The 25,000-nt window shown below is 35.6% G+C and overlaps 1 protein-coding gene across 1 annotated transcript in view; it reads right to left on the reverse strand.

Moving 5' to 3' along the window:
• Window positions 1–25,000, reverse strand: part of LOC135195701 (uncharacterized) — a 249,855-nt gene that overhangs the window by 139,539 nt on the left and 85,316 nt on the right. The window contains 3 exon segments of the mRNA XM_064222101.1: window positions 10,306–10,454; window positions 19,656–19,689; window positions 19,691–19,863. Of these exon segments, the coding sequence (XP_064078171.1) occupies window positions 10,306–10,454; window positions 19,656–19,689; window positions 19,691–19,863 (356 nt within the window).

Genomic DNA, 25,000 nt, shown 5'->3' on the forward strand with positions numbered 1-25,000 from the left:
GGCAGAGAAAATAAAAATAGTTATCTCGTCCTTAAAAAATTGAAGAATTGCCTTTGTTCAAATCTGTTGGGATGATGCAATCGCCAAAAACTTATACACAAAGTGAATACACAGGTGCTTTTTTCATGAGGAACAAGCAATATTTTACATCGCACTTTTAAAACTGATGGCTCTCTGATGTAGCCTACTGCATATTAATATAATCATACACATGCCTCTGGTCCTTAATGGACCAACCCAGTGGATTTTGCCTGCGCAACACGTCAAAATGGAGACCAGTTGATTAAACACTGACATTTTCTTCGATAAAGTTGAAAAACATCCAGCCATGTGAGACGTGAGACCAAACGATTATGACAAAAAAGAAAAGGAAATGTTTTGGGAGGAAATACTTGAAATTATCTGCAATTCTGATAAAGCAAAGTACAAAATCGTGGTTAAGTTATCTGCACTTTTTTTTTTATTAACTATCTAAGTTTATACTTTTCACATTAGATCATTTTAACCTGCAGTTCAACTCTACTATCATGAATAAAATATACCTATAGGTATCTCGTGCCCTTACAAAACTATGCAACATGCTGCATGTTTGTATTATATTGTAAAACAATTAAAACGTGTTAACATTCATAGATCTTTAGGAATATATGTCATTTAATCCCCTACGGGCAAGTACTATGCACGGCAAAATACATTTGACACACCAAGGGCTAGTACTAAGCACGGCAAAATACATTCGACACACCAAGGGCTAGTACTAAGCATGGCAAAATATATTTGATTCACCAGGGGCTAGTACTAAGCACGGCAAAATACATTTGACACACCAATGGCCAGTACTAAGCACGGCAAAATACATTTGACACACCAAGGGCTAGTACTAAGCAAGGCAAAATACATTTGGCTCACCAGGGGCTGGTACTAAGCAAGGCCAAATATATTTGATTCACCAGGGGCTAGTACTAAGCACGGCAAAATACATTTGACTCACCAGACGCTAGTACTAAGCACGGCAAAATACATTTGACTCACCAGGGGCTAGTACTAAGCACGGCAAAATACATTTGACTCACCAGGAGCTAGTACTAAACACAGTGAAATACATTTGACTCCAAAGGGCTAGTACTAAACACGGCAAAAGTGTAGATGAATCACCGTTTCACCGTGTTTAGTACTAGCTCTCTGGGACCAAATGTTCCTAAAGGCCTGTCCACACGGTTTGCAAACAAAGTTCGCAAACACTTTTTACTGCATATTTGTTTCCCATTCAGAATGGAAAACATTTAGTGTTTCTGTTTGAATATGTATATATACACATGCATAATGTATTATATACACATGTACAATGTATGTAGGTATAATGTGTATATACATACCCGAATATCCTAAATATATATATATTTTATATATATATAGTATATTATATATATATATATATATATATATAGTATATGTTGTGTGTGTGTTGTGTGTGTGTGTGTGTGTGTGTGTGTGTGTGTGTTTGTGTGTGTGTGTGACATTGTAATAGCCAGACTGCACTCTTAACTTCTCAAATTCATTGCGCTCTTTTTTTTTTTTTTGGATACGCTTGTCACTTCAAAGCTTAGAGCTCCAATTTCAAAGATATTTGAAGAAATCATGATGTCCGGTAGCAGGAAATGAGCGACACCATAATCACGAAGAGGTTACCTTGCTGATAACTTCATATGCATCTGGTAAAAATCACCAGTGTCAGGTTAAACCTATTCAGTGTACTTTTCACATTTTTTTCTATGCGCTCTTTATGAAGTGAAAACGAAGATAAATAGACGATGAATTCTGCCACTAGTACCCTAATGTTACCACTTGAATCTTTGTGAGAGCCGACGAGTATCACATCTTCAAGGTTTCTTGTAATTTACATTAGTACATGTGTGAGTATTGATCATATCTCAGGAGAACCAATTTGTTCGGATGACCATCACGTTTCATCTATGAATTTTTCCGTCACCGATCAATGCGGAAGGTCAAATTAAGCGACACACGGGAAAAAATATAAAATTTGGCAACAAATGAATATCTTCAAATGTTGCAATCTTATTTATTACATTTGTTTACAGTCATTTCAATGGTTGTTTCTACGAAGGATACTCGAAAATAAAGAAAAATAATGTAACTTATATTTTCCATCAATAAACTTGAATTTGAAAACCTACTTGGATGGATGTCAAACTGTATTGGGTTCCACTTTACAGGAGGTTCAGCTATAGTGTGTAACGAAATCAGACATCAACAAGAGATGTCAATTTGGCAAAATTCCATTTGAGTAACTCACATGCTTCAAACACCTAATACTTGCGTGTTACATAAAGGTTTCCACATAGAAAATTCCTAGTTTCAAAACGATAATTTAGAGCTTATTCTTTTTTGTATAAATATGTATAATTTGCTGAACTTTGATATAGCAGTAAGCAACAACTTGAGGCGCTTTAAAGTGGCCAAGATGTACAAAGTTCACCCATCTGTGCATTGATGAGGAAAAAAAAAACTATAAGCTAGCGTTTTAAAAATAAGGAAATTTTAGGTACAAGAACTTTATGTAAGGCACAAGTATTAAATGAATACGTCTGCTTGAAGCATGAAGCATGCGAGTTACTAAAATGGAACTTTGCAAAATTTATATCTCTTGTTGAAGTCTGATTTCGTTGCACAATATAGCTGAATCTCCTTTAGATTGGAACCTCCGTGTAGCTTTAGATCCATCTGAGCAGGTTTTCAAATTCAACATTATTTTAGGAAAATATCGAATTCAGATTCAGACGCATAAAACTGAGGTAAAACATTGCAGACAACACTACTGCTGAACGTGCAGAATATTTGAACGAGAATTTTTTTTTATATTATAGATTTACATAGCATTAGAATTAGAAATATCTCTGATCCTCTGGTAGGGGTGTAAGATTATACTACCTGCGTAGATCCTACATGTCACAGAAGGCGACTAAAAGAACAGCTGCTGAAAAGCAGTCTTAGTTTTTAGTAAAAGGCTAGGCCCACTACCAATAACTATGGAAACTGATGCCTACAGAATTATTCTTTAGTAAAACGCTAGACCCACCACCAATAACTGTGGAAACTTCTACATTGCAGTCATACTTTTTAGTAAAAGGCTAGGCCCACCACCAATAACTGCGGAAACTGCTGCCTTGCATTCTTAGTTTTTAGTAAAAGGCTAGGCCCACCTCCAATAACTGTGGAAAATGCTCCCTAGCAGTCTTATTTCTTAGTAAGGGCTAGACCCACGCCAATAACTTTGGAAACTGCTGCCTTGCAGTCATACTTTTTAGTAAAAGGCTATGACACATCACCATTAACTAGGAAAACTGCTGCCTCGAAGTTTTCCTTTTTAATAAAAGCTAGACCCACAACCAATAACTGTGGAAACTGCTGCTTTGCAGTCTTACTTTTTAGTAAAAGGCTAGGCCCACTGCCAATGACTGTGGAAACTGCTGCTTTGCAGTCTTACTTTTTAGTAATAGGCTAGGGGACTTTCTTACAGTGGAATTAATGATGATGATTTCCATTTTGTGAAGATTACCCACTTCAGGGACTTAGTTTCTCGCCTACCGACCACATGTCGGCTAAATCTAGGCATCAAATCGGTGAGAAATTCCCGACAACTTCAAAAATAATTTGAGCACTTCTTCAGGCCAGTGCATTAAATCTCACGTACCAATCCACACTGAATATTTGGCCATATTTGCCTACAGAATTATTCTTTAGTAAAACGCTAGACCCACCACCAATAACTGTGGAAACTTCTACATTGCAGTCATACTTTTTAGTAAAAGGCTAGGCCCACCACCAATAACTGCGGAAACTGCTGCCTTGCATTCTTAGTTTTTAGTAAAAGGCTAGGCCCACCTCCAATAACTGTGGAAAATGCTCCCTAGCAGTCTTATTTCTTAGTAAAGGGCTAGGCCCAACGCCAATAACTTTGGAAACTGCTGCCTTGCAGTCATACTTTTTAGTAAAAGGCTATGACACATCACCATTAACTAGGAAAACTGCTGCCTCGAAGTTTTCCTTTTTAATAAAAGCTAGACCCACAACCAATAACTGTGGAAACTGCTGCTTTGCAGTCTTACTTTTTAGTAAAAGGCTAGGCCCACTGCCAATGACTGTGGAAACTGCTGCTTTGCAGTCTTACTTTTTAGTAATAGGCTAGGGGACTTTCTTACAGTGGAATTAATGATGATGATTTCCATTTTGTGAAGATTACCCACTTCAGGGACTTATTTTCTCGCCTACCGACCACATGTCGGCTAAATCTAGGGCATCAATTCGGTGAGAAATTCCCGACAAGTCAAAAATAATTTGAGCACTTCTTCAGCCAGTGCATTAAATCTCACGTATACCAATCCACACTGAATATTTGGCCATTGGCGCCCCAACCGCCAGTGCCCCCCCCCCCCCCCCCCCACCCGTGGCCCCCCCCCCCCCCCCCCCCCCCCCCCACCAACCATTGTTAGCTTTGCCCATGAAATATTACGGACTTAGTGAAGAAGAATGTAAGTTACCATTGTAAGTGTATGTGTCTAAGAATGTGAAGAGCGTGTGACTGAAGGTCTCTGGGAGATTCTGTCTATGATTCACTTAGTTTGGAGAACGAGAAAGGGTGACCGCACTGAATTACGTTTAAATGCAAATGGTAGTGACACAGCGAGGGGGAAATTAATAAATACAGGAAGCCAAGAGCGAATGTAGCTATCCTTATAGAACTAAAGAGGATTATTATAAGGTATGGACATTTCTTCTATCATACTGATGGCATCTAGATAGTGTAACTGGGTCTGTGAACTAGAATAGAGTATAAATATGACAGAGGTGATATCTCATATCGATAGACACTTTTGTTTAATGATGTAATTTCGGTCATGACATATTATATTGACAGAAGGTTTGCAGACTTTAAAAGACTTCTGGACCCATTGGAAAAAACACCTAGTAAATGAGTAACCTCCTAGATGTATACGAACGCAAATACATCTATTGTTTGTTTGCTTAGTATTTACACACACACACACACACATACATACATATATATGATATACTATATATACATATATATATATATATGTATATGATATATAATATATATATATACATATATATATATATATATATATATTATATATATATATATATATATATATATATATATATATATATATATATTAAATTGATACCTCACAAAAGCCAGACACCTGAACCCTCCTCACAGGTACTAAACGACTGAATACTCTAAAGGCAACAGTGATCCCTTAACAACTTACCAGTATTGCAGAAAATCAGACTAAGTTCATCAAAACAGGTGTGAGGTAATCTTGTAAGTAATTAAATTAATCAAAGGGCATCACTCCATCAACAACTTTAAAAGTCTAAGCATTTTCCTGATTTCAATAGTCTAAGTACTTCCCTGGTTCTAACTCACTTCAAATAAATTGAAGGAAAACAGATCAATTACCACTCTATGTTTCTACCTAACATAAATATTTATATACTGGTTAAAAGAAACACTTATAAAAATTTTAAATACAAAAAGTTATTATTAAACTCAAAATTATAAGTGAAATTCACAATATCAAGGAAAATTACTGTTACTTGAAAACAAAGCAAGGTTTAATTAATTCTTGAGTCAATTAAGTAAAATTAAATCAAAATGAATTTATCATAAAATTCAAGAAATTTAATTCATCAAAATTCAAAAGTGTTAGGCAAATATTTAAAATTTGGAAATTAATTCACAAGTGCTAAACAACAATGACACTTGAAAAGAATTCTAAGTAAATGCAAATTAATTCATGAGTGTTAAATTCAATTAAATGTGCAACAATTAATTAATGAAAGCAACCAAGTTAATTAAATTGTGAATACAAACTAAAACACAGAAAAATGTGGAAAATACCAAAATTGCAAAAAGTATCAATCACACAAAATATAAAATAAAAAGACACACTTCAATTAGAAAATAGCTAAATGCACTTCAAATGAAACAAACACAAAACACAAAAATTTGCAATGTGTAAAAATGTAAATCTTTTCACTTAAACCATTGTAACCATTAGTTATTAGTTCTCTAAACCATTGTAACCAATAGTTATTAGTTGCAACTAATAAAAATATAACGCACTTTACCTTCGTGGTATACCAATTTCTTTCTTTCTTTGCTGCAGCTTGTTTCACACTTTCACAGAAACAGGCGCTGTTACACACACAATGTTCGTTCAGATTCCACAAAAACACTAAATAATACTAAATAACTCTAATAAATATCAAATCTGAAATCTAAAAGTTACGAGTAACCAATGTCTAAGTATAAATCTTTACCTTACTTTAATATCAATTATGGCGAGAGAGAGAGAGAGAGAGAGAGAGAGAGAGAGATGTCTGAACGCAACGCGGTTCTAGGAAACAACAAAAAACTCTTCCTTACGAAAGCTGGACAGTGAAGATGACACAAAATGTTTTGGGCAATGAGAAAGATGATGCAATGCTTCTAGAAACTTCAAAGATTACGTAACTTTTCAGAAAAACTGTGAAATCTACACGTGGTTTCGGCAACGAAGTACTTGTATGAAACCAGCATACAGTCATGTATGTACTAGCTCAACAAAGACATGTATTTGATCAAAACAGACTCGAGTAAATGTCCCATTCAGACATGATGACAGGAATCCCAAAAGACAACGAAGGCCTCGAGGTCTCTAATCAAACGTGTTGACAGGTTAGGAAAGCAAAGCAGAAACTTTGGAGTCTCTTATCGCAAGGCATTGACATAATAGGGAAACAACTCTAGCTTCGAATGGACAAAGATAATCTCTCTCTTTTTCTTTACATTCTACGTTATATACTCTTACATTATGTTATGCGAAATCTGAACACACATATTAAAACATCCTAGCTAAGGAACCTGAAAAAATGTTTTATACAGTCAAAGAGGATATATGCATTTTGAAAGTAGCGATATATAATAATTATATATATATATATGCATATATATATATATATATATATATATATATAATATAATATCTATATATATATATATATATATATATATAGATATATATATATAAGATAGATATATATATTTTAGAATATAGAATATATATATTATATATATTATATATATATATATATATCATATTATATATATATATATATATATATATATATATATATATATATACTATATACATATATAGTGTATAGTTTTAGCGAGGAGATGTAAGAATTCTACTGTTTGCTTAGTATTTTACACCCACACAATATACATACATACACACACACACACACACACAAACATAATATATATATATATATATATATACATATATTTTTAAATTTATATATATACGGTATATATATATATATATATATATATTATATATATATCTATATATATATATATATATATAATAATACAATATATAATGTATAGTTAGGCAGTTAGATGTAAGAATTCTACTGTTTGCTTAGTATTTACACACACACATAAATACATACATACACACACACACACACACAAACACACATATATATATATATATATAATATATATATATATATATATATATATTATACATATATAAAATTTATATATATATAGTAATATATATATCGAGCTACAATGTCCTTTAATATCTAATTCGCTCTCACCTCGGGAATAATATATTTTCATATATGCTTAACCGAAGGGGAATTTTTTCTCGATAATAGATTTGCCTGGACCAGGGCGCGAACCCCTATGGATCCTTTCAAACCCAGGAACGTCAGTGAAGCTTTAGCTACTACACCACCGCGAGAGGTAGAGCGAATTAGATATTAAAGGACATTGTAGCTCGATATATGTATATGAATCACGGAAATGTGATATGACTCATAGTATATATATATATATATATATCATATAGATATATATATATATATATATATATATATATAATATATATATATAGTTAGCAACAGCTGTAAAAATTCTACTGGTTGATCATTTATTCCAGGATAATGCAAATCTTCTGAAGTAAAGAGGAAAAGAATTTAATAAATAAACAAGTAAAAGAATACGAAAAATGTCTCCACCTCAAAAGATTTGTACTAACCTAGAAAAATTGCCAATCTGTAAAATTTCTACAGTTGTTGCTAATTATGAAAACTGATTCTACCGTTAAATAGTAAGTAGCAGATTACATTTATGTTAAAAAACAGACATAGGCTGATGTACTTTAATAGATTCTTGAATATGAAATTATAAATGGTAAATGTAAGCAGTTCCGTCGAACATGTTTTGTGTTTATGTATGTGTGTATATATATATGTGTGTGTGTGTGTGTGTGTGTGTGTGTGTGTGTGTGTGTGTGTGTGTGGAATAGATTGAAGCCACATGGGCCCAGAAAGTGTCAGTGATTACAGCAAAAATAATCCAAAAGTCAGACATAAATATCCGCACTAGAACTTTTTCACCACGTGGCTTTTGATAACCTGGCCAGCCATTTCAAGGTATAGCAAGATAGAATAAATATATACATATAAACCGTTATATAGTAGTCCATTTAGCCACAGACCTCTGTCTATGTTGAGCATCATCTGATCAATCAAATCCTGAGCTTGAATTCAGGATCTACGTACATAACAAAAAAATGACTAAGGGTTCCAGAGCCAATGAAACACGGTTTTTTGGCAACACCTTTTTTTTTTCATACCATCTCATAAAGGTGACAGTTGGTAAGTGTATATTTTATAACCTTTCCTAATTTTTGCAAGTACCCTTTAGTACTTAAGTCAATTGTTTTAATATTTATAGAATAAAATTAAGTGGCCAATGCTGCAGCCGAGAAAATCACAGAAAAGGATCCCAAAGCCATTTGGGACATAAGCATAATATGACGTCATGAGGCTCCGCCCATCCACCGGGTAGGTAGTATGTCACTAACAGGTGAATGGACATGCTTACACAGTCTAGGCTGCAACAAATTCGATAATGGCCAGCAGGATACGGAATTGTCGCCGTGATTGCAAGACTGCATTTGTGCTATGGCTTGCCACAACATATGCAAGTGAGAAGACCCGTGGTAAGATTTACTGTGGCGTGAATAGGTAATTATTTCTATAATAATGGGTAATAGTTACTTGGCAACACTCATCTCTTACAGCAGCAAATAGGAGGCTATAGTGTCGAAACCTGAGGTAAAACAAATGAGATTGTCTTTTTTGAATAAATGTAGATCTAAGAAATGAGCTACAGGCTGGTTCATTATATGGATGAATTACATACACCGAATTATTTGTAAAGTAGAAACGATACGAATATCGAGAAAATGGAGGAATTTCAAGCTAATTAGCTTGAAATTGTTAGGACTAAGTTAATTAACTTAGTCCCAACAAGGCCTGCTCACTTCCCCCTAAATCCCCCACATAGGCAGAGGTTTTTCTACCTACTTATTGCATCAACAGGTGAATTGCCGTGATAAGCAGGTACCTTCTAAGGTATGTTGTAGTTACCCCAGGTGGGAAGCGACCCCCACCCAATTGTTTGTATGGTGTTTTATACGTTGCCTGGAACCAGCAGTTATTCAGCAAAGGGATCAACGGCGTTACGTGACTTCCGAACCACATCGAGAGTGAACTTCCATCACTAGAAATACACATTTGTAACTCCTCAATGGAATGCCCGAGAATCGAACTCGCGGCCACCGAGGTGGCAGGCCAACACCATACCGACCACGCTACTGAGGAGCTCCACCCAATTGGATAGACCTTGTCTCACTTGGTGTCTCTTGGCCCTGGTCGCAATAACTGCCGTGGAAGTTACGATGAAACCTCCACATAATAGTTATAATGATAATAGAAATATTAATAATGATAATAAATTGAGAATGATAATGCAATCAAGGGGACGATGACAAGAGACGTTCTCCCCTTCTGTAAACTTCTCTTCACTATGGATGGAACCTTATGACGTCACAAGTTAACGCCACTATTGTGTTCTAAACCATTACCTGCTATTTTCATGACCCACTTTTACTCTGATAACTACCAAAACAATTGACTTTAGGTACTGAATAATACTTCCAAAAATTGGGTAGGGTTATAAAATATAGACTTGCTCACTTTCACCTTTATGCGATGCTTTGATAAAAAATGTGTTGCCGAAAAACTGTTTCTTCGGCTCTGAATCCTTTAGTAGATGCAGAGAGAGAGAGAGAGAGAGAGAGAGAGAGAGAGAGACTAAAACGAAAAACGAATTACACTGCATAAACTTACCGTCTCAACAGCAGGGCCTTTCACGTGAGAACCAAGCCACCACACTATCGTAGGTGGTGGACGTGATCCCCAGACTGTGCACTCCACTTTGGTCTCCTCATTAGCCCACATTTGTTCCATTTCTCCGACTCTCACGCCTAAGATGCTTACTGGAGTAGAGTTCGAAGAGGATAATTTCATTAAGAGGGACATTCTTTTGCTTAATATATATATATATATATATATATATATATCTATATATATATATATATATATATATGTGTGTGTGTGTGTGTGTGTGTGTGTGTGTGTGTGTGTATGTATATTATGTATATATATATAATAATATATATATATATATATATATATATATATAATATATATGTGTGTGTGTGTGTGTGTGTGTGTGTGTGTGTGCGTGCGTGTGTGTATGTATCTGCATGATTGTAATAACCACATGCTCTCTGAACTCGATTTCTTCACGTTTTGGATGTACGTACCCGAAATGTAAAGAAATCTATAATTTAAAAAGGCATTGTGGTTATTTCAGTCACTACGTATCTTATAAAAAATTGACCCGTAGATGTTACATAGGGTGATAGGCCATCATTTTTTTCCTGTACTTACGTTAATATATGTGCAAAAGTGAAGAATTTTTGAGTTATTAAAAATCCATGTGAAGGCCAAAAGCGAAAAATAGTAAGTCACGAAGACGAGTAGTATTCTCGTCTGTTTGATAAGATAATCATGCCTGGGTAGTGGCTAAATTACAGTACAGAGCATTATGCATATTCCCAGATTAAATAAACAGAAACGTTTTTCCTATATCGATAAATTCCATTGAACAAAAAGTTGCGCATTCTCAAAATGTAAGTGAAAATAGGCTTCATTCATTTACATTCCAGCAGATATTCATCTCATATTCTATCGATATTCATTTGTGATGTACATCTCTTTCGTCATAATGAATCATAACTAATCACTCTAGATTGTATTACTACAAAGTAGTTAAAAATGATTCATGTAGTATAGGGATCTAGTCCTGTCCCAGATCCACGGCCTCGTTCGCCACCGATATAATTTGTAGCGAAGTAAGAAACAATTTCTTTTGGGATTTCGCCATCATCAGTTAACTCTTCAAACCTTTCAACAAAGTAGTTTTGGGGTAAAAATGCCAGTGCTGAGAAACACCCCACTTTCAAACTAATGTCACCGTCTTCACGGTTTCGTTCTTTGTATCCAGCTTGAATTATATGTTTGTAAACATTCTGAGCTAAATGAAATACACATCAGGTAACTTCCGTTTATTTGAAAAGTCTTTAGAGAATTTAAGACTATTTTCAAAATCAACCACAGTATGATCTGGCTCTTAATTTTGTAAAGGCTCTTTAATTATAGAAATAAATCGTTTTTAAGTGGCCTCGGTTTCGTCAGGCAGTAGTGCAAATAGTCAGGGAACACTTATATCCTTAATTTGAATATGCAAAGTATGAAACTGGTAGTATATTATTGGACAACTCTTAAATGTTCCATCGCCTACCCATACTTTAAAGTTTTTCAAATCCCTTAACACATCTTCAGATGCAAATACTAAAATACTTTCAGGATCTTCACCACTGCCATATTGAAAAAAAAACACTCATTACCAGTCTGACCTACTCTTCAGGAATCAGATAACCACGCATTAACAAGGTATTCAACATTCAAATATTTATGCAGGTACCGTATTGTCCTAGTGGCGAAGTGTCCTAATAACGAACTGTCCAGTAGCGAAGTGTCCGGCAACGAAATGTCCGGGTACGAATTGTCCAGTAGGGAACTGTCCGAACACCCTTGGTGACTTATAAAATAAATGTATCCCTTTTAACTGCTTCTTCTTTTCCGCTATTTTCTGTAATCCTGCTGGTCAAGTGTTGGAATCAAAGAATATCGTCTATAGTACAGTGAGTACAGATTCCACGACGTCTACCATTTCATTTCAAGACTAACTTTTAGATTGTCTTTTTAGAGTTTTCAAATTGTCCTTTTAGTCTTTGGGGTCTCTAGGTTCATAGAGTTCACATGATATTGCACAAACATTGCTGAAAGTACTCGTATAGATATGTAGTTGTATTCTAAATGGCACATCCTTGATACTTTTATTTCTTTAACCATACTTGTTTGCCATTGGGTAAACGATTTTTAATAGAGAGCTACATGGAAGGTCTTTTTATTTAAACGTCCAAGGCCTTATGACACGTCTCTTCTTGATCACAAATTCATATTTCCAAGCATGACCTAGGGAAAATAGTAGCTTGAGGTGATCATTGGCACTTCCATTTCAGTTTCTTTTGCTTAATTCATTGAAGTACCCGCTGCTTTATGTAATTGTTCGGCCATCCCAGGTGGCAAATTTAGTTCCTTAAATCTAGAGCTGATGAAATTTTAATATTCTCCAAGTTTCAAAGCCTCTTGGGTTTGAGACCCCAAATTTCATGATGCGCATTAGAGTACTTTCCTATGACTACATTAATTGTCAATGTGTTTTATCCAATAATTTGTATATATGAATAACATATATTTAGTTATAATTTCGTTTATTTGATATTTTTCCCTAGACCTGCCAACAGAAAAATATTTGATTACTAAAGCCAGACGTAGGTATTGGCACATGAGATAGGAGTAGGGTGCAGTTCAATACTTGGGGTATATTAACACTTGGTGGTATGGCATTTCAAAGGACTATGTGTCATTTCTTACTACAATGTGTTTCACCCTTTTTAAAGAATATTTTCAGTAAGAAAAGTTACAAAGATGACAGATAATTACAGAAATAATGTTTCACAGTACATTACTGTAGTAGTCATAACATCAACATCACTCAAAATATGTCCAGAATGAATGTGATCTATATCCTAATATCTGATCATTTCCCAGAAAAAATTTGGAACAAGTGTTATTTAATCTGTTCAAACTTAGAATGTATAGTCAGTGATGTAGAATTTGGTATGGAATAATAACTAACAAAGATATTTTGTTATATTTTGTTGCAAATATATTTTTTGCATGAACATCTCCCTATGTGATGTATGTCCACTCCCCTGGAACAACTTTATGCACTATGTATCCTTTAGTCCTGAAATTAGCACTATTCCAAATGTTCCACACAACTAGACAATTTCATTCTCAAAAAACCCTTACTGTAGGAACATGTATCAAGATTTTGCCTGGATGTGATGTTATCAGATAAATACAGTAAGGATTTTGAGTTCAGTTACTAGCCAAAGAACCCCCACAATTAACCCATCATACTAAAAAATTAATTAATTTATTTAATTTTTTCTTCTTTTTCCTTTTTTGCTGAATCCCTTTATCCCTTGATTGGTAAGGTATGATTTTTACAGCCATATGATGTTTAATCTGTCCCACTGGCAGCTGTATATACCTTCTTATTCTATAAGAAACTAAATGGGAAACTTCAAAATGTTGAGAGGTAGGAGGTTAACATACATTTAATGGTTCTGCAGGTTCATTAGGATTAAAAAGATATAGAGCACTATAGACAAAAAACCAACTTTCACAGAAAGCAACATAACCTAAACTTTCTAAATAAAATAATGCAAAACTAAGTTCTTATCCTTCCCCATCCTGTTTTTGGATCAAAGAACTTATGCAAACACAACTAGAACCACCAACGATCTGGACCAAGATAACTGTACCCCACATTCGTTCACTATACCTAAATTTGCACTAACCAGAACAACTCTGCCAAAGAACTTCAAACAGGCCTAACCTTTTGACAGCCAGGCAAACACTACTGAGTAACCCTTGAAACTGGGCTTTTCCGATCAAACCAAAACACTGCTCTTTTGTGGCATGGATCCCTTAACCAGTCTTTAACTTAGTGACTAATGGTGGCAGTACGCTACCTCTATTGGGGAGACCTGGCCATTTACATCTATGGCATTGATCATTCTGTGGCGTATGTTGATGATCCCATTTCTTCTTAGACATTACATGGTCCTAAAGGACTGTTTGGTGTGTCATCTTCTAAACACTTCCTTCAGAGTTTTGAAACTAAAGGCTGTGCCCATTGCACCTCCGCATCTCATCAGCAAGATCACAAATCAAGATTTCATTCAGGACACCAAAAATTGGAACTTCAGGCTCATGTCAAAGGAACCTCCATATAATCACTACTCTGGTTCACAGTCAATCACAGGGAGATTCAGCCCTTGCTAAATTACAAGTCATAACAATGGCTGATATCCTTCAATTGTCATCATGCAAATCTTTCTTGTCTTATGTACTTTCTGAGGCAGTTCAACCATGGTCCACAGTGCTGAATTCAAATTAAAACCCAGTCTCATTAGACAAAATTTCCTGTCCTCATACTTCACTGAAAAAAACACATTTACTCAGTTGAAGGGGCAGCTGCCAGCACAAAAACGCCTTCTGGTCGTTTGCCTGGTCATAATAGAGCAATGACCCATTTTGACACATCTGAAGCAAATCATGTTAAGCTTTGGCTCTTTACAATCTCTTACTATGTGCACCTGATGCACCACCTGTTAACGGTCTTACCTCTTGATTCATCTGTTCAAGTAGTTTGCTTCTCATCACCTAGCTCATGGCCATCATTCTTGATGTCAATACATCAGATCCTGTACTGTTTTAATGCCAATACTTTAGCCCTAACTACCAACTTGTCTATGGGCATAGGTATGGAGTCAACATTTGGGAAATCCATTACTGAATGCCAACAACTTAGCAACCACTCTCTCCAAAAATCCAGCTAGCCTAGATAACCTAATAACTGATGTTGCAGAGCCAAACATTCCCTCTGTCAATGTCTCTTTAAGCCTAGCCTCTGTCTCCTGTGTAGCTACTTAGTCTGCTTCACCCATAAATACAGAGTTGGTGCAATTCCCTTTCAATACAACAATGGTTTAAAACTCATCAGATTTTCTATCATATGCACCTCTGTCATCAATCTTGCTGTTATATCCTCTTATATGCTGAATGCTTTCATTATGTCACTCTGAATTCTCACTTTCCCCACCATGACGAAGGTCAAGATAACTAAGAGTAATGATAAAAAAGATAACAAAAATAGTAGAGAATTGTGTATTTCTTATTTCTAGTTAGAGAAGTTATGTCACCACAACCCAGGTACATGTTTTCAAGACCAAGAAGACAAGCCTACATCCTCTCACTTTGCCTGGCCTTGAACCAACCAGGACAGCTCTATCCAGTTATCTACAAGTAGGCCTAACCTTCTTTCAGCAAAGTAAACTTCCTAATGAATTCCAGCCAGATCCTACCATATCACAGCCTGGACAATTACTTGAACAGTTGCCAACTAAGCCTTACATTACAATAGCCAGGAGATCTCTATCCAACAACCTATACTCAAACAAAACCAAACAGCTGGATCACCTCATAAACCACCTAAAAAGAAGACCGCTCAATGCTCTTGTGATGCTACTTTCCATTTATACACACTTTCCATGTTTCTCTCTACCTTCTCCTAGCACAGATAACTAGAAAACCAGAAGTTCAGTACCTCCGAACAAAAATAATGATTCAGGACTTGCTGTACTCATTGGTAGCATAGATGGTGAATTTTGTAATTTCCTGATGCATAAACTGTAAATGGTAGTTAATAAAAGGTGAAAATTTGAAATAAATCCCTATAAGGTCACAGTGGCAACTTATGGCATGGGCATGTCCAAGCCACCTCCAAACTTCATCTGCACATGGAACTTTTATAACTGCCCTTATATCATTATTGTTTCTAACTCTATTCTGCTTTCACAACATTAGCAATGGCATACACTCACTGAGAGATCATCAAAAAGCATTGCAAACACCTAATGCATATGGCCTCATTCACCTCTATCTTGCATTCATTCTTATTCATTTTGAATATTATCCCCCTCCAGTTCCAATACCTCTTCGACCCCATCTATCCACCATTTTGTAGGTCTTAATCTCCATCCCCACCACTCTTTTCACTGGTCTATGACCCACCCATTTCAAAACACTCTGAATCATCCTTACAATTACGCTGACCCTTTACCAATTTTATGCATTTCCATATTTTTCATACATTCCCTTCCACATAATCATTTTTCTTTATTTGCATTCAATATTCTCATTTAATTTATACAAAGGGAGTGGGTTCAACAATTCCTTCATACATTCTAAGTGTGGCTCCTTCAAGCACACCAAGTTTCTTTCCAAACTTTTGCACACACCTTGCTACTTTCCTTGCTTTACCTGTTATGGGTCTCAACTCTTCTCTTATTCTAGTCATCTAACTTGTTTTCAAAATCAAATTCCTACTACACACCTCCCTTGTTACACTAAGCAAAGCTAAGCCCATATAATCTTTAGTCTCCTCTATTGATCCATACAAATGAACAATTATGCCTCTTAAACCCTCCTCTGGAACCTTTACTGCATCCAGGCATACCTTACACGCCATGATCAGACTGCTAATCACACTTTCACCACCATGGTACAACAAAATATATTGGGTTGCTAATAATGAAGATGAATACAAACATGCTGAAGTTAGCATCCTATCTAGCAATATTACAAGCAACTTAGTAATGGCTAAACTAACGCCACATCATCTCACTTTTAATCCAATCAGCCTTTTTTGATTGCCTACCATACATCCTCAGCATTCACCTCCATAAGCATTCTCAGACTCACATTAACCTTTCTCACTCTCGCCAGTCTCAGTTCTGTCATTTTTCTCTCTTCCAAATCCAACAGATATTTAAATTATTCACTCCACCGCCCAAGAATCATTCCTCTTTGACACTGTCTGTATTTTAGTGTTTTTTATTTACGGATCCATTTGTTCATTAACATCTATGAATTTGCTGACTTGGACAATGACTTATTCAAGCGCATGCTCACTTTCTCCCCTCTGTCTTACATAGTACTTTTCTCTTTCTCGCATGCCCCTTTGTCCCCCGTTGTCTTCTTGCAAGCAATCTTTCCTTTTGTTCTATAACTGGAATTTTATTCATAAAATCTGTCTTTCCTCATCCCACTACTACTATTTTATTCCTTAATTCTGCTTCCCCTACCAATATACCTGTAATGAAATTTTACATCCTCCCAACAGACTCCTTGCACTCCCATGCTTTCGACATTACACTTGTTTTCATCAATATTTTAGCCATATGCTCCTCTCACTTCCCTCTTATCAAACTCATTTGCAGGCACATTTTCCTCCTTCCTCTCCAACTTGAACCTGTATCTATCTCAACTTCTGTTTCAACAAAACAGTGGCCAGATATATAACCTGCCATCCCTCCTCTCACTGTTACATCCTTCAACTTACGCTTTCATCTACTATAGACTAAGATAATCTTTGATATGTTTTAAATCTTCTGGTTTTCTTTGTCAATTATGTTTAGAAATACCCTCCTTTGGAGTGGATTTTTCTAATGGTTAAGACTATCCCCATTATCATGTACTCCAGGAGCTTCATATCTGTTGGCATTGTAGGTGTAGACTCTCCCAAAATTCTTCCTTCTACTCATTCTATTCATAGCCCACTTACAATCATCATTACTGCTTGTTGCATGTAACACTCAGTCTTACTCATAGCACCCTGGAAGTAACACATTTGTTGTCTTAAAACCATCCAAATTTTTCTTGGTAATATAAAAGCATTGTTACTTCCTAGCTCTTCACCTCTACACCTTTTAGGTAAATCAAAGACATTCACTCTTTGTCATTACCTTTTCTGCACATTCCACCTTTGACTTGGGCCTAGCTGTTTCATAATAAACAAACCTACTATTATACATCTCTTCTGCACTGCATCCATACTCACCAAATATCTTTAGCCTAAGTATATTGTTCTTTGTTATTTTACAATATTATTAAAAGGTGTCTGGTGAAAATCCCATATCACCAATCATTTGATTATTTTCATGCCAAGCAAAGTGGAAAGGACGCAATTATTTGCCTTTCCTGCCTTACCATAAGACTGAAAGTGTTATTGCCATTGGCCTAAAGAAAAGAGGCCCAAATGCTTTTTAGTGGACATTTCCCGCAACCAATGAGTTCACAACCCTTCAGTAGGCCCTCCTCTGTCTTGGGGTATATTCTGTTTGTATCCCTAACCCCTGATATTTCTTATGGTTGCTAGGTGCATGTAAATCTTAACGACACGATTGTAGCAATCTTAAGTACATCAACTGACTCTACGTAAATGGCTGCCAGTACTCGATGGACAGACTTCTGCTGGTCGCTATTTCTGTTTGATTGGTTTTGTCTTGATTTAGGGCCTTGGTAATGACACACGTGAGTCAGGTGATCATAATGACATCTGCTGACACTGATCAGAAGTGACTTTTAGAGCTACTTTCTTTATAAGTAAACTTCTGTGTGGAAGAAAAGTTTCTTCTGCCATTTTAGTATTATCACCCGTTATGTACCACTGCATTAGATTTTGTAATTGAAAATAATTGCGTTAATGTTGTGATGTGCTTGACAATACCATAAAAGCGATAAATACCACTGCTTTTAAACTAAGTTTTATTAGTGATTAATTTTGAATTGTGATCATTTTAGCAATTATTTTCAAATAGTGTAAAGTTAAAATTGTACTAGAGCTGTTTTTTAATCCATTTCCAGGATTCTTATTAGCTAACCGTATGTACATCCTTTCTGTCATTGGCCGCGTCCTTATCCTTGTTCTTAAAATCACGGAACTTAAGGGGCTATTCATAAGTAATTTGATATTCTGCTGATGAGATCGACTATGTTCTGGTGCTTATCAAGGAGCGTCCCTTAACCTGAATGACTATTGCTCTTCTGTGTGACCACTTTGTTGCCTTATCACAAGATGAGTCGTTTGCAGTCTGTGTATCGTTGAACATTATGCAAGTGTAAAGCCACCACATATGAAACCAGGAATTTCGTTCTATTCGTGAAATAAAATCAATATTAACACCAAAATTATTTTGGTCCATATACGTAATTCAATTTATGAGTTATTTTGATTTGTGTATCCCTGTTTGATTTAATACAAGCGCATTCCCCATGTAACACCTTCGATGAAATTTGTCCAATATTACTATATTTTTATCGTAAGAATAAATACTTTTGTAAGTATGCAGACTCCATTGCACTAGAAGTTTCACGATTTCTAGAACCTGACATATTTATAATGCAACTTTCTTATAACAATGGAAAATAAAAAAATCAGAACCTCGACTTCTTCCCTCAAGGAGATTCACAACAATATACGTATGTATGTATATACATTCTTTCATTTTTGATTGACTGCATTTGAAATCTATTTAACAGTAGTAAGATTATGAGTAAGAATATAAAATCATTATTAAAAAAATACTCACAAGTCATCTCAACAAGAACAGTAATATTAGCTGGCTTGAGTATTATTATTGTTGCTGGCAAGGCAGGTTAGCTGTCGACCAAGATCGCTCCTAGTCAGTGGTCGAAGCGTCATCTCATTCTCCACGAGGCCTCTGGCATCACTGATTCTATATGAATCATCCAGCAGAGTGTCATCTTCATACCAGACTACTGATGAGGGCGGCCAGCCTGTAAGAAATGGTTACTCTGCATAACTTTCAGCAAAGTTTAATGACCTCGTCATGACCACTGTTGTATTTATTTCCATTATCATTCGAGAATTGCATTCGATTTCGAATTTGAATTCATTCATCATTTTTAGAAAAACTTAAAAATCGAAGCAGGATTGACATCATAAGACTTTTGCTTCCATCAAACTTTAGATCGTCTCTTTTGCTTTTAAGGCCTTCGACTTCTTAAAGACACAAAGCGTTCCCATTTCGGCTACATCGTCATTAACATTTCATGAAGAGTAAATGACAACGATACTATTATTTAACAAAGAACACACTCATATCATCAGAGGATGAAAATTCTTATTTTATATTTTAATATATATACCTTTACTGCAAACGTCAAGCTTACAGATTTGATGGAAAAACACTCTAAAGATAATTTGAAAAACAACACACAGGAAAACATGCACCCCACTTCCCCCTCCCACATTTTTTGTACCAGATTAAAATATGTCTTTTGATCAAGTACGTGTGCTATTTATTCGTTATTAATTAATAACAAGAAATTTAACAAATCATAAAGACATTACAGATTATTACAGAACTTTCAGATGCAATTCCTATCCCTGATAATTGTCATTCTGTGCTATTTTAACACCAAAAGTTTCTTTAACAGGCAGGGGCGGATTGGGAGGGGGGGGGGGGGGGGGGGGGGTGGGGGGGGGGGGGGGGGCATGGGCCTGGACCCCGGGCCGCATATTTCCCAAGTCTGGAAGAGTATAGGGACAGGGGAAAATTAGGACCAATCAAAGTGAGTGGAGCTGATCCATGACGTCACAAGCCACGCCTTTTATCTACATATGGTCTTATAGCCATTACTGCCAGTCAAAATGCCGAAGAAAAACTTCCCAATTTCACAATTTACGGCTTGTATGATCTATAAATTTTATTCAGATATACTTAAACATATTGAAACACTAATTTAACAACAATGTATTCTTCAAATGAGATACACCATGAAATATATTATGCGTTATTGGCTTCTCCCACTTGGTAATAGTGCTCAGTGTCTTAATTCCTGCTCGCGAAGTCGATATTTACTGCATAAATAATATTATCATCGCGAGTTGCTAAATTATATATTTGAAAATGCATGTTTAATGCCATTTATAAAGAGCTGCGATGACTCATGGGATGAATCAAACAATATGCAAGATGGTAAAAATTATGGTATGGTAAAAATACAGTTTTGATGACAAATTTATGCACCCCGTAGGGGGATAGTGCCGTCAGTACACCGCATTCGGTGCAATGTCGGCATTTCTTAAGGTTCTTTGCAGCGTCCCTTCGGCCCCTAGCTGCAACTACTTGCATTCCTTTTACTGTACCTCCGTTCATACTCTCTATCTTCCATCTTACTGTCCGCCCTCTCCTAACAATTGCTTCATAGTGCAACTGCGAGGTTTTCCTCCTGTTGCAACTTTCAAACCTTTTACTGTAAATTTCCGTTTCAGCGCTGAATGGCCTCAGTTGCCCCAGTGCTTGGAATAATGCCAAAAATCCATATTAAAAAGAAAAAAAAAATTGTATGCACTTAATTTAAGGCATATATTTGGCTATTGAGTGTGAGTTTGTATGAATACAGTGGTATACTCATATACTACCATTATCCCTGGTTTTAATTAATACATGTTGAATATTTTTATAAAATTATCTGTTGAAAGATAGTTTGGAAAAAAAGTGTCATTCATATTTATTTCATAGCATATCGCAGTTCTAATAAATTTATGCACCAATTCTGCTCTATTATTCTGTACTCCGATAATTGCTAAGAATATTAAATACTAATGAAATACTCATTTTAATTCTTTGTACATAATGAATGACAAGTACGAGGGGTTTGCTAAAAATATTAAATAAACAAAATAAAATAATCAGTGGTTTTTCTTGTTTTACACAAATAGGAATTTTTAAAGCAAAAATCACGTAAGGGCTCGCTAAAAATATTCAATACTAAATTATATTATTACGTTTTATTTGTTGTACACAATGTATGAAAAGTAAAAATCAAAAGCAAAAAATATTCAAAAACTTTTTATATATTTGTACACAATGAGTGACAAGTACCAATCAGGTAAGGACATCTGGAAGGTTAACAAAACGGAATCCACCTCGGAAAGGCAATTTTTTACTGCAGCCTATCAAGTACACCTTCAAAAAACAAAGTTATTCGGATTAGTTACGTCCCTGTAAATAGTAGGGACTATATTAGTCTGATTCCTGTTCATGGCCTAGTAATGACCAGTATATTGCTTTTACACAATGTGCATTACTACGAAATAGCATATGTCCGTAGAAATCCGTAGTATAATCCTACTCCCTCTCTCTATTTTCCCCTACAAACAGGTCAGATACCATCATTTTTACCATCTTTTATATTGTTTGATTCATCCCATGAATTATCGCAACTCTTTATAAATGGCGATATGAAAATATTATTTATCAAGAGGGCGAAGCCAATAACACATAATATATTTCACGGTGTATCTCATTTGAAGAATATATTGTTGTTAAATTAGTGTTGCATTATGTTTAGATATATCTGATTAAAATGCATAAGTCATACAAGCCGTAAACTGTCAAATTGAGACGTAAGTATTTCTTCGGTATCGTGACTGGCGGCAGTAATGGATATGGGACTGATTGGTCTTAATTTTCCCCATCCCTATACTCTTCCAGACTTGGGAAATATCCCCGGGCCACCCACCAAGAGGGGGCCTCCCACCAATAAAAACAATACGTTTTAATTTAATAAGTTTATTGTTGTAATCGGGCACTTATATTACCCACACTAGCCAAATTGAAAATCTTATTATTAAATTTGACAAGAACATGATGCTCGTACATACGAATGTTACGAATGTTTGTGTCACTATGGTTGTAAATTGTTTCAAATTGTAATGATTTGTGGCTGCAAAATAACATACCTCAGTATTCTTTGTATTACGTCTAAATAAAGCTTCTAAGACGTGCCATAGTTAGAATACAACCTACTCGTTAATCTATATGTCTCACGCGAGATAATAGCATCTATAAGTATATCTAAATTGACTTAATTATAATAACGGGTTGCGAGAGTCACGCTTACGGTTCCCTAGTGTTCAGATGAAATGTTCGAAGAATTAGCCTCCGGCTACAATCTTATAAGTTTCCAAGAGTAAGAAGACATTATATATTTTAACTTGTAACAGATAGTAATTATCTCTTCTCTCGACCAACGTCTGGAAGCATACAAACAGATATCAAGTCAATTTAGTTTTTTTAGACATTTGCAAAAGCTTTCTTCACGACACAGCAGAGTAACTTGTCAGGGCATATCCAGATGACATGGATATTACATTTAAGGAGGAACTGTGCCAGTTTGTGACATTGGCTATACATTCACAGATGAGGAGCCAACAGATATCAGCACTGAGCTTTTCCTGTATAGACTTATATTGGACAAGGATGTGCAGGACACTTTCCCAAACATTGAGATAGCTCTACGAATATACCTTGTTTTGATGGTGTCAAACTGCAGTGGGGAGCGCTCTTTCTCAAAGCTAAAATTAACTGAAAACAGATTACGGACATCCATGAAACAGAAACGTCTGGTACATCTGACTATAATGAGCCTTCGAGTCAGATATATTGCGTGGACTTCAACAAAATCATCAGTGAATTTGCAATAAAAAGATCAAAAGTGTCGAGAAAGTAATCCTGGCTTTACATATAACTCCATAAGAAAGAATGAGCTATTAAAATTATATGTGTTAGTTACATTATTATTTTTACATAAATAATTGTAACTGTATATGCGTAAAAAAATATGGTAAGAACAACTTATGCTTATTTTATTTTGTGTTTATGCATATTAATAACATCAGAAGAATAGTCCCATTGTAGTATTTCCTAAATAAAACTGTCCTACTAATATATTAGTATTACTGTATTTTGGCTAATAGATTAATTAAACTATAGTTTGTAGTGTATGCAATAGGAGTTGGAAAGGGGTCCTCCCACCAAAGTGGGCCCTAGGCCTCCCACCAGCTTAGTCCGGCCCTGTTAACAGGACCCATTTAAAAGTCCTAAATTGCCCACAGAGATGGAATTGACCAGATCCAGAAAGATTTTCTGTTACATTTTAAAACGATGTCTCTCCTCAATTTGGAACATTTTATTACTTTACTTTTAATTTTTCTTTTCTAGAAGTGGCTAACTGGTAAAATTCGCTGTGGCTTATTTCATATGGTTGTAAAATAATTAATTGCAAACATATCGGTCAATTTCAATTTCTAAGGAACTTTAAGGTTAAGAAAAAGTTCATTACTTTGTACAAGAAACGCTCATTCTAGATGCTTGCTTCCTCTCAACCTCAGTCCTTTCAGGAAAGAGTGAAGTAGTACCTCCAGAGCAGACTCGTGAAGCACAAAGCAGCCTTCAAATTTATTTATTCTGGCGCTCATTTTGACTTGGTCACTGATAGGGCACCCGCATGTGAACTTGCAACCTTGGTGTTGGAAGATGTGAGCTCGATTTCATTCATAGACAAATCATTACATGGTAGGCTACCATCATTTTCCATTTCCAAAGTGAATTTTAGTGATGGTGCCAGTCATTTAATTTACCAAAGAAAGTATTTACATTTTCGTTCCTAGGCCAAATACAGTACTACATATTACATCATCAAGATTCCTGAACACTACAGCTTTGCGTGGAATTATTTTGTTCACAGCGCATCAAATAATTTACAATGAGTGCAAAAAAAGCGTAGATATCTTGGCGAATATATTTACTTTGGATTCGTGCCCTTCCAAAAGGGTGACACAGAGGTTCTCAGAGCGTGATATATTACAAGACTCGGACAATGATGTACGAGACCCTCTCACTTGGAATGCAACTTGAGGACACATATCCTGCTCTAGCTGACAAACCCAAGACATTTTTTTTAAACAAAGCACATTCCTTGAAGCAAACTAAGTTGGAAAGTTGTGGGGCATTTCGGCAACAAACTTCAAAGGTTGTTGAGGCTTCCTATGAGATCGCCATGTTGACTGCTAAAATGCAAGAAGAGCAAAAATTTTGGAGATTCTCTCGTAACACCAAGCATA

This window comes from Macrobrachium nipponense, chromosome 16 (assembly GCF_015104395.2).
Source record: "Macrobrachium nipponense isolate FS-2020 chromosome 16, ASM1510439v2, whole genome shotgun sequence".
Lineage (NCBI taxonomy): Eukaryota > Metazoa > Arthropoda > Malacostraca > Decapoda > Palaemonidae > Macrobrachium > Macrobrachium nipponense.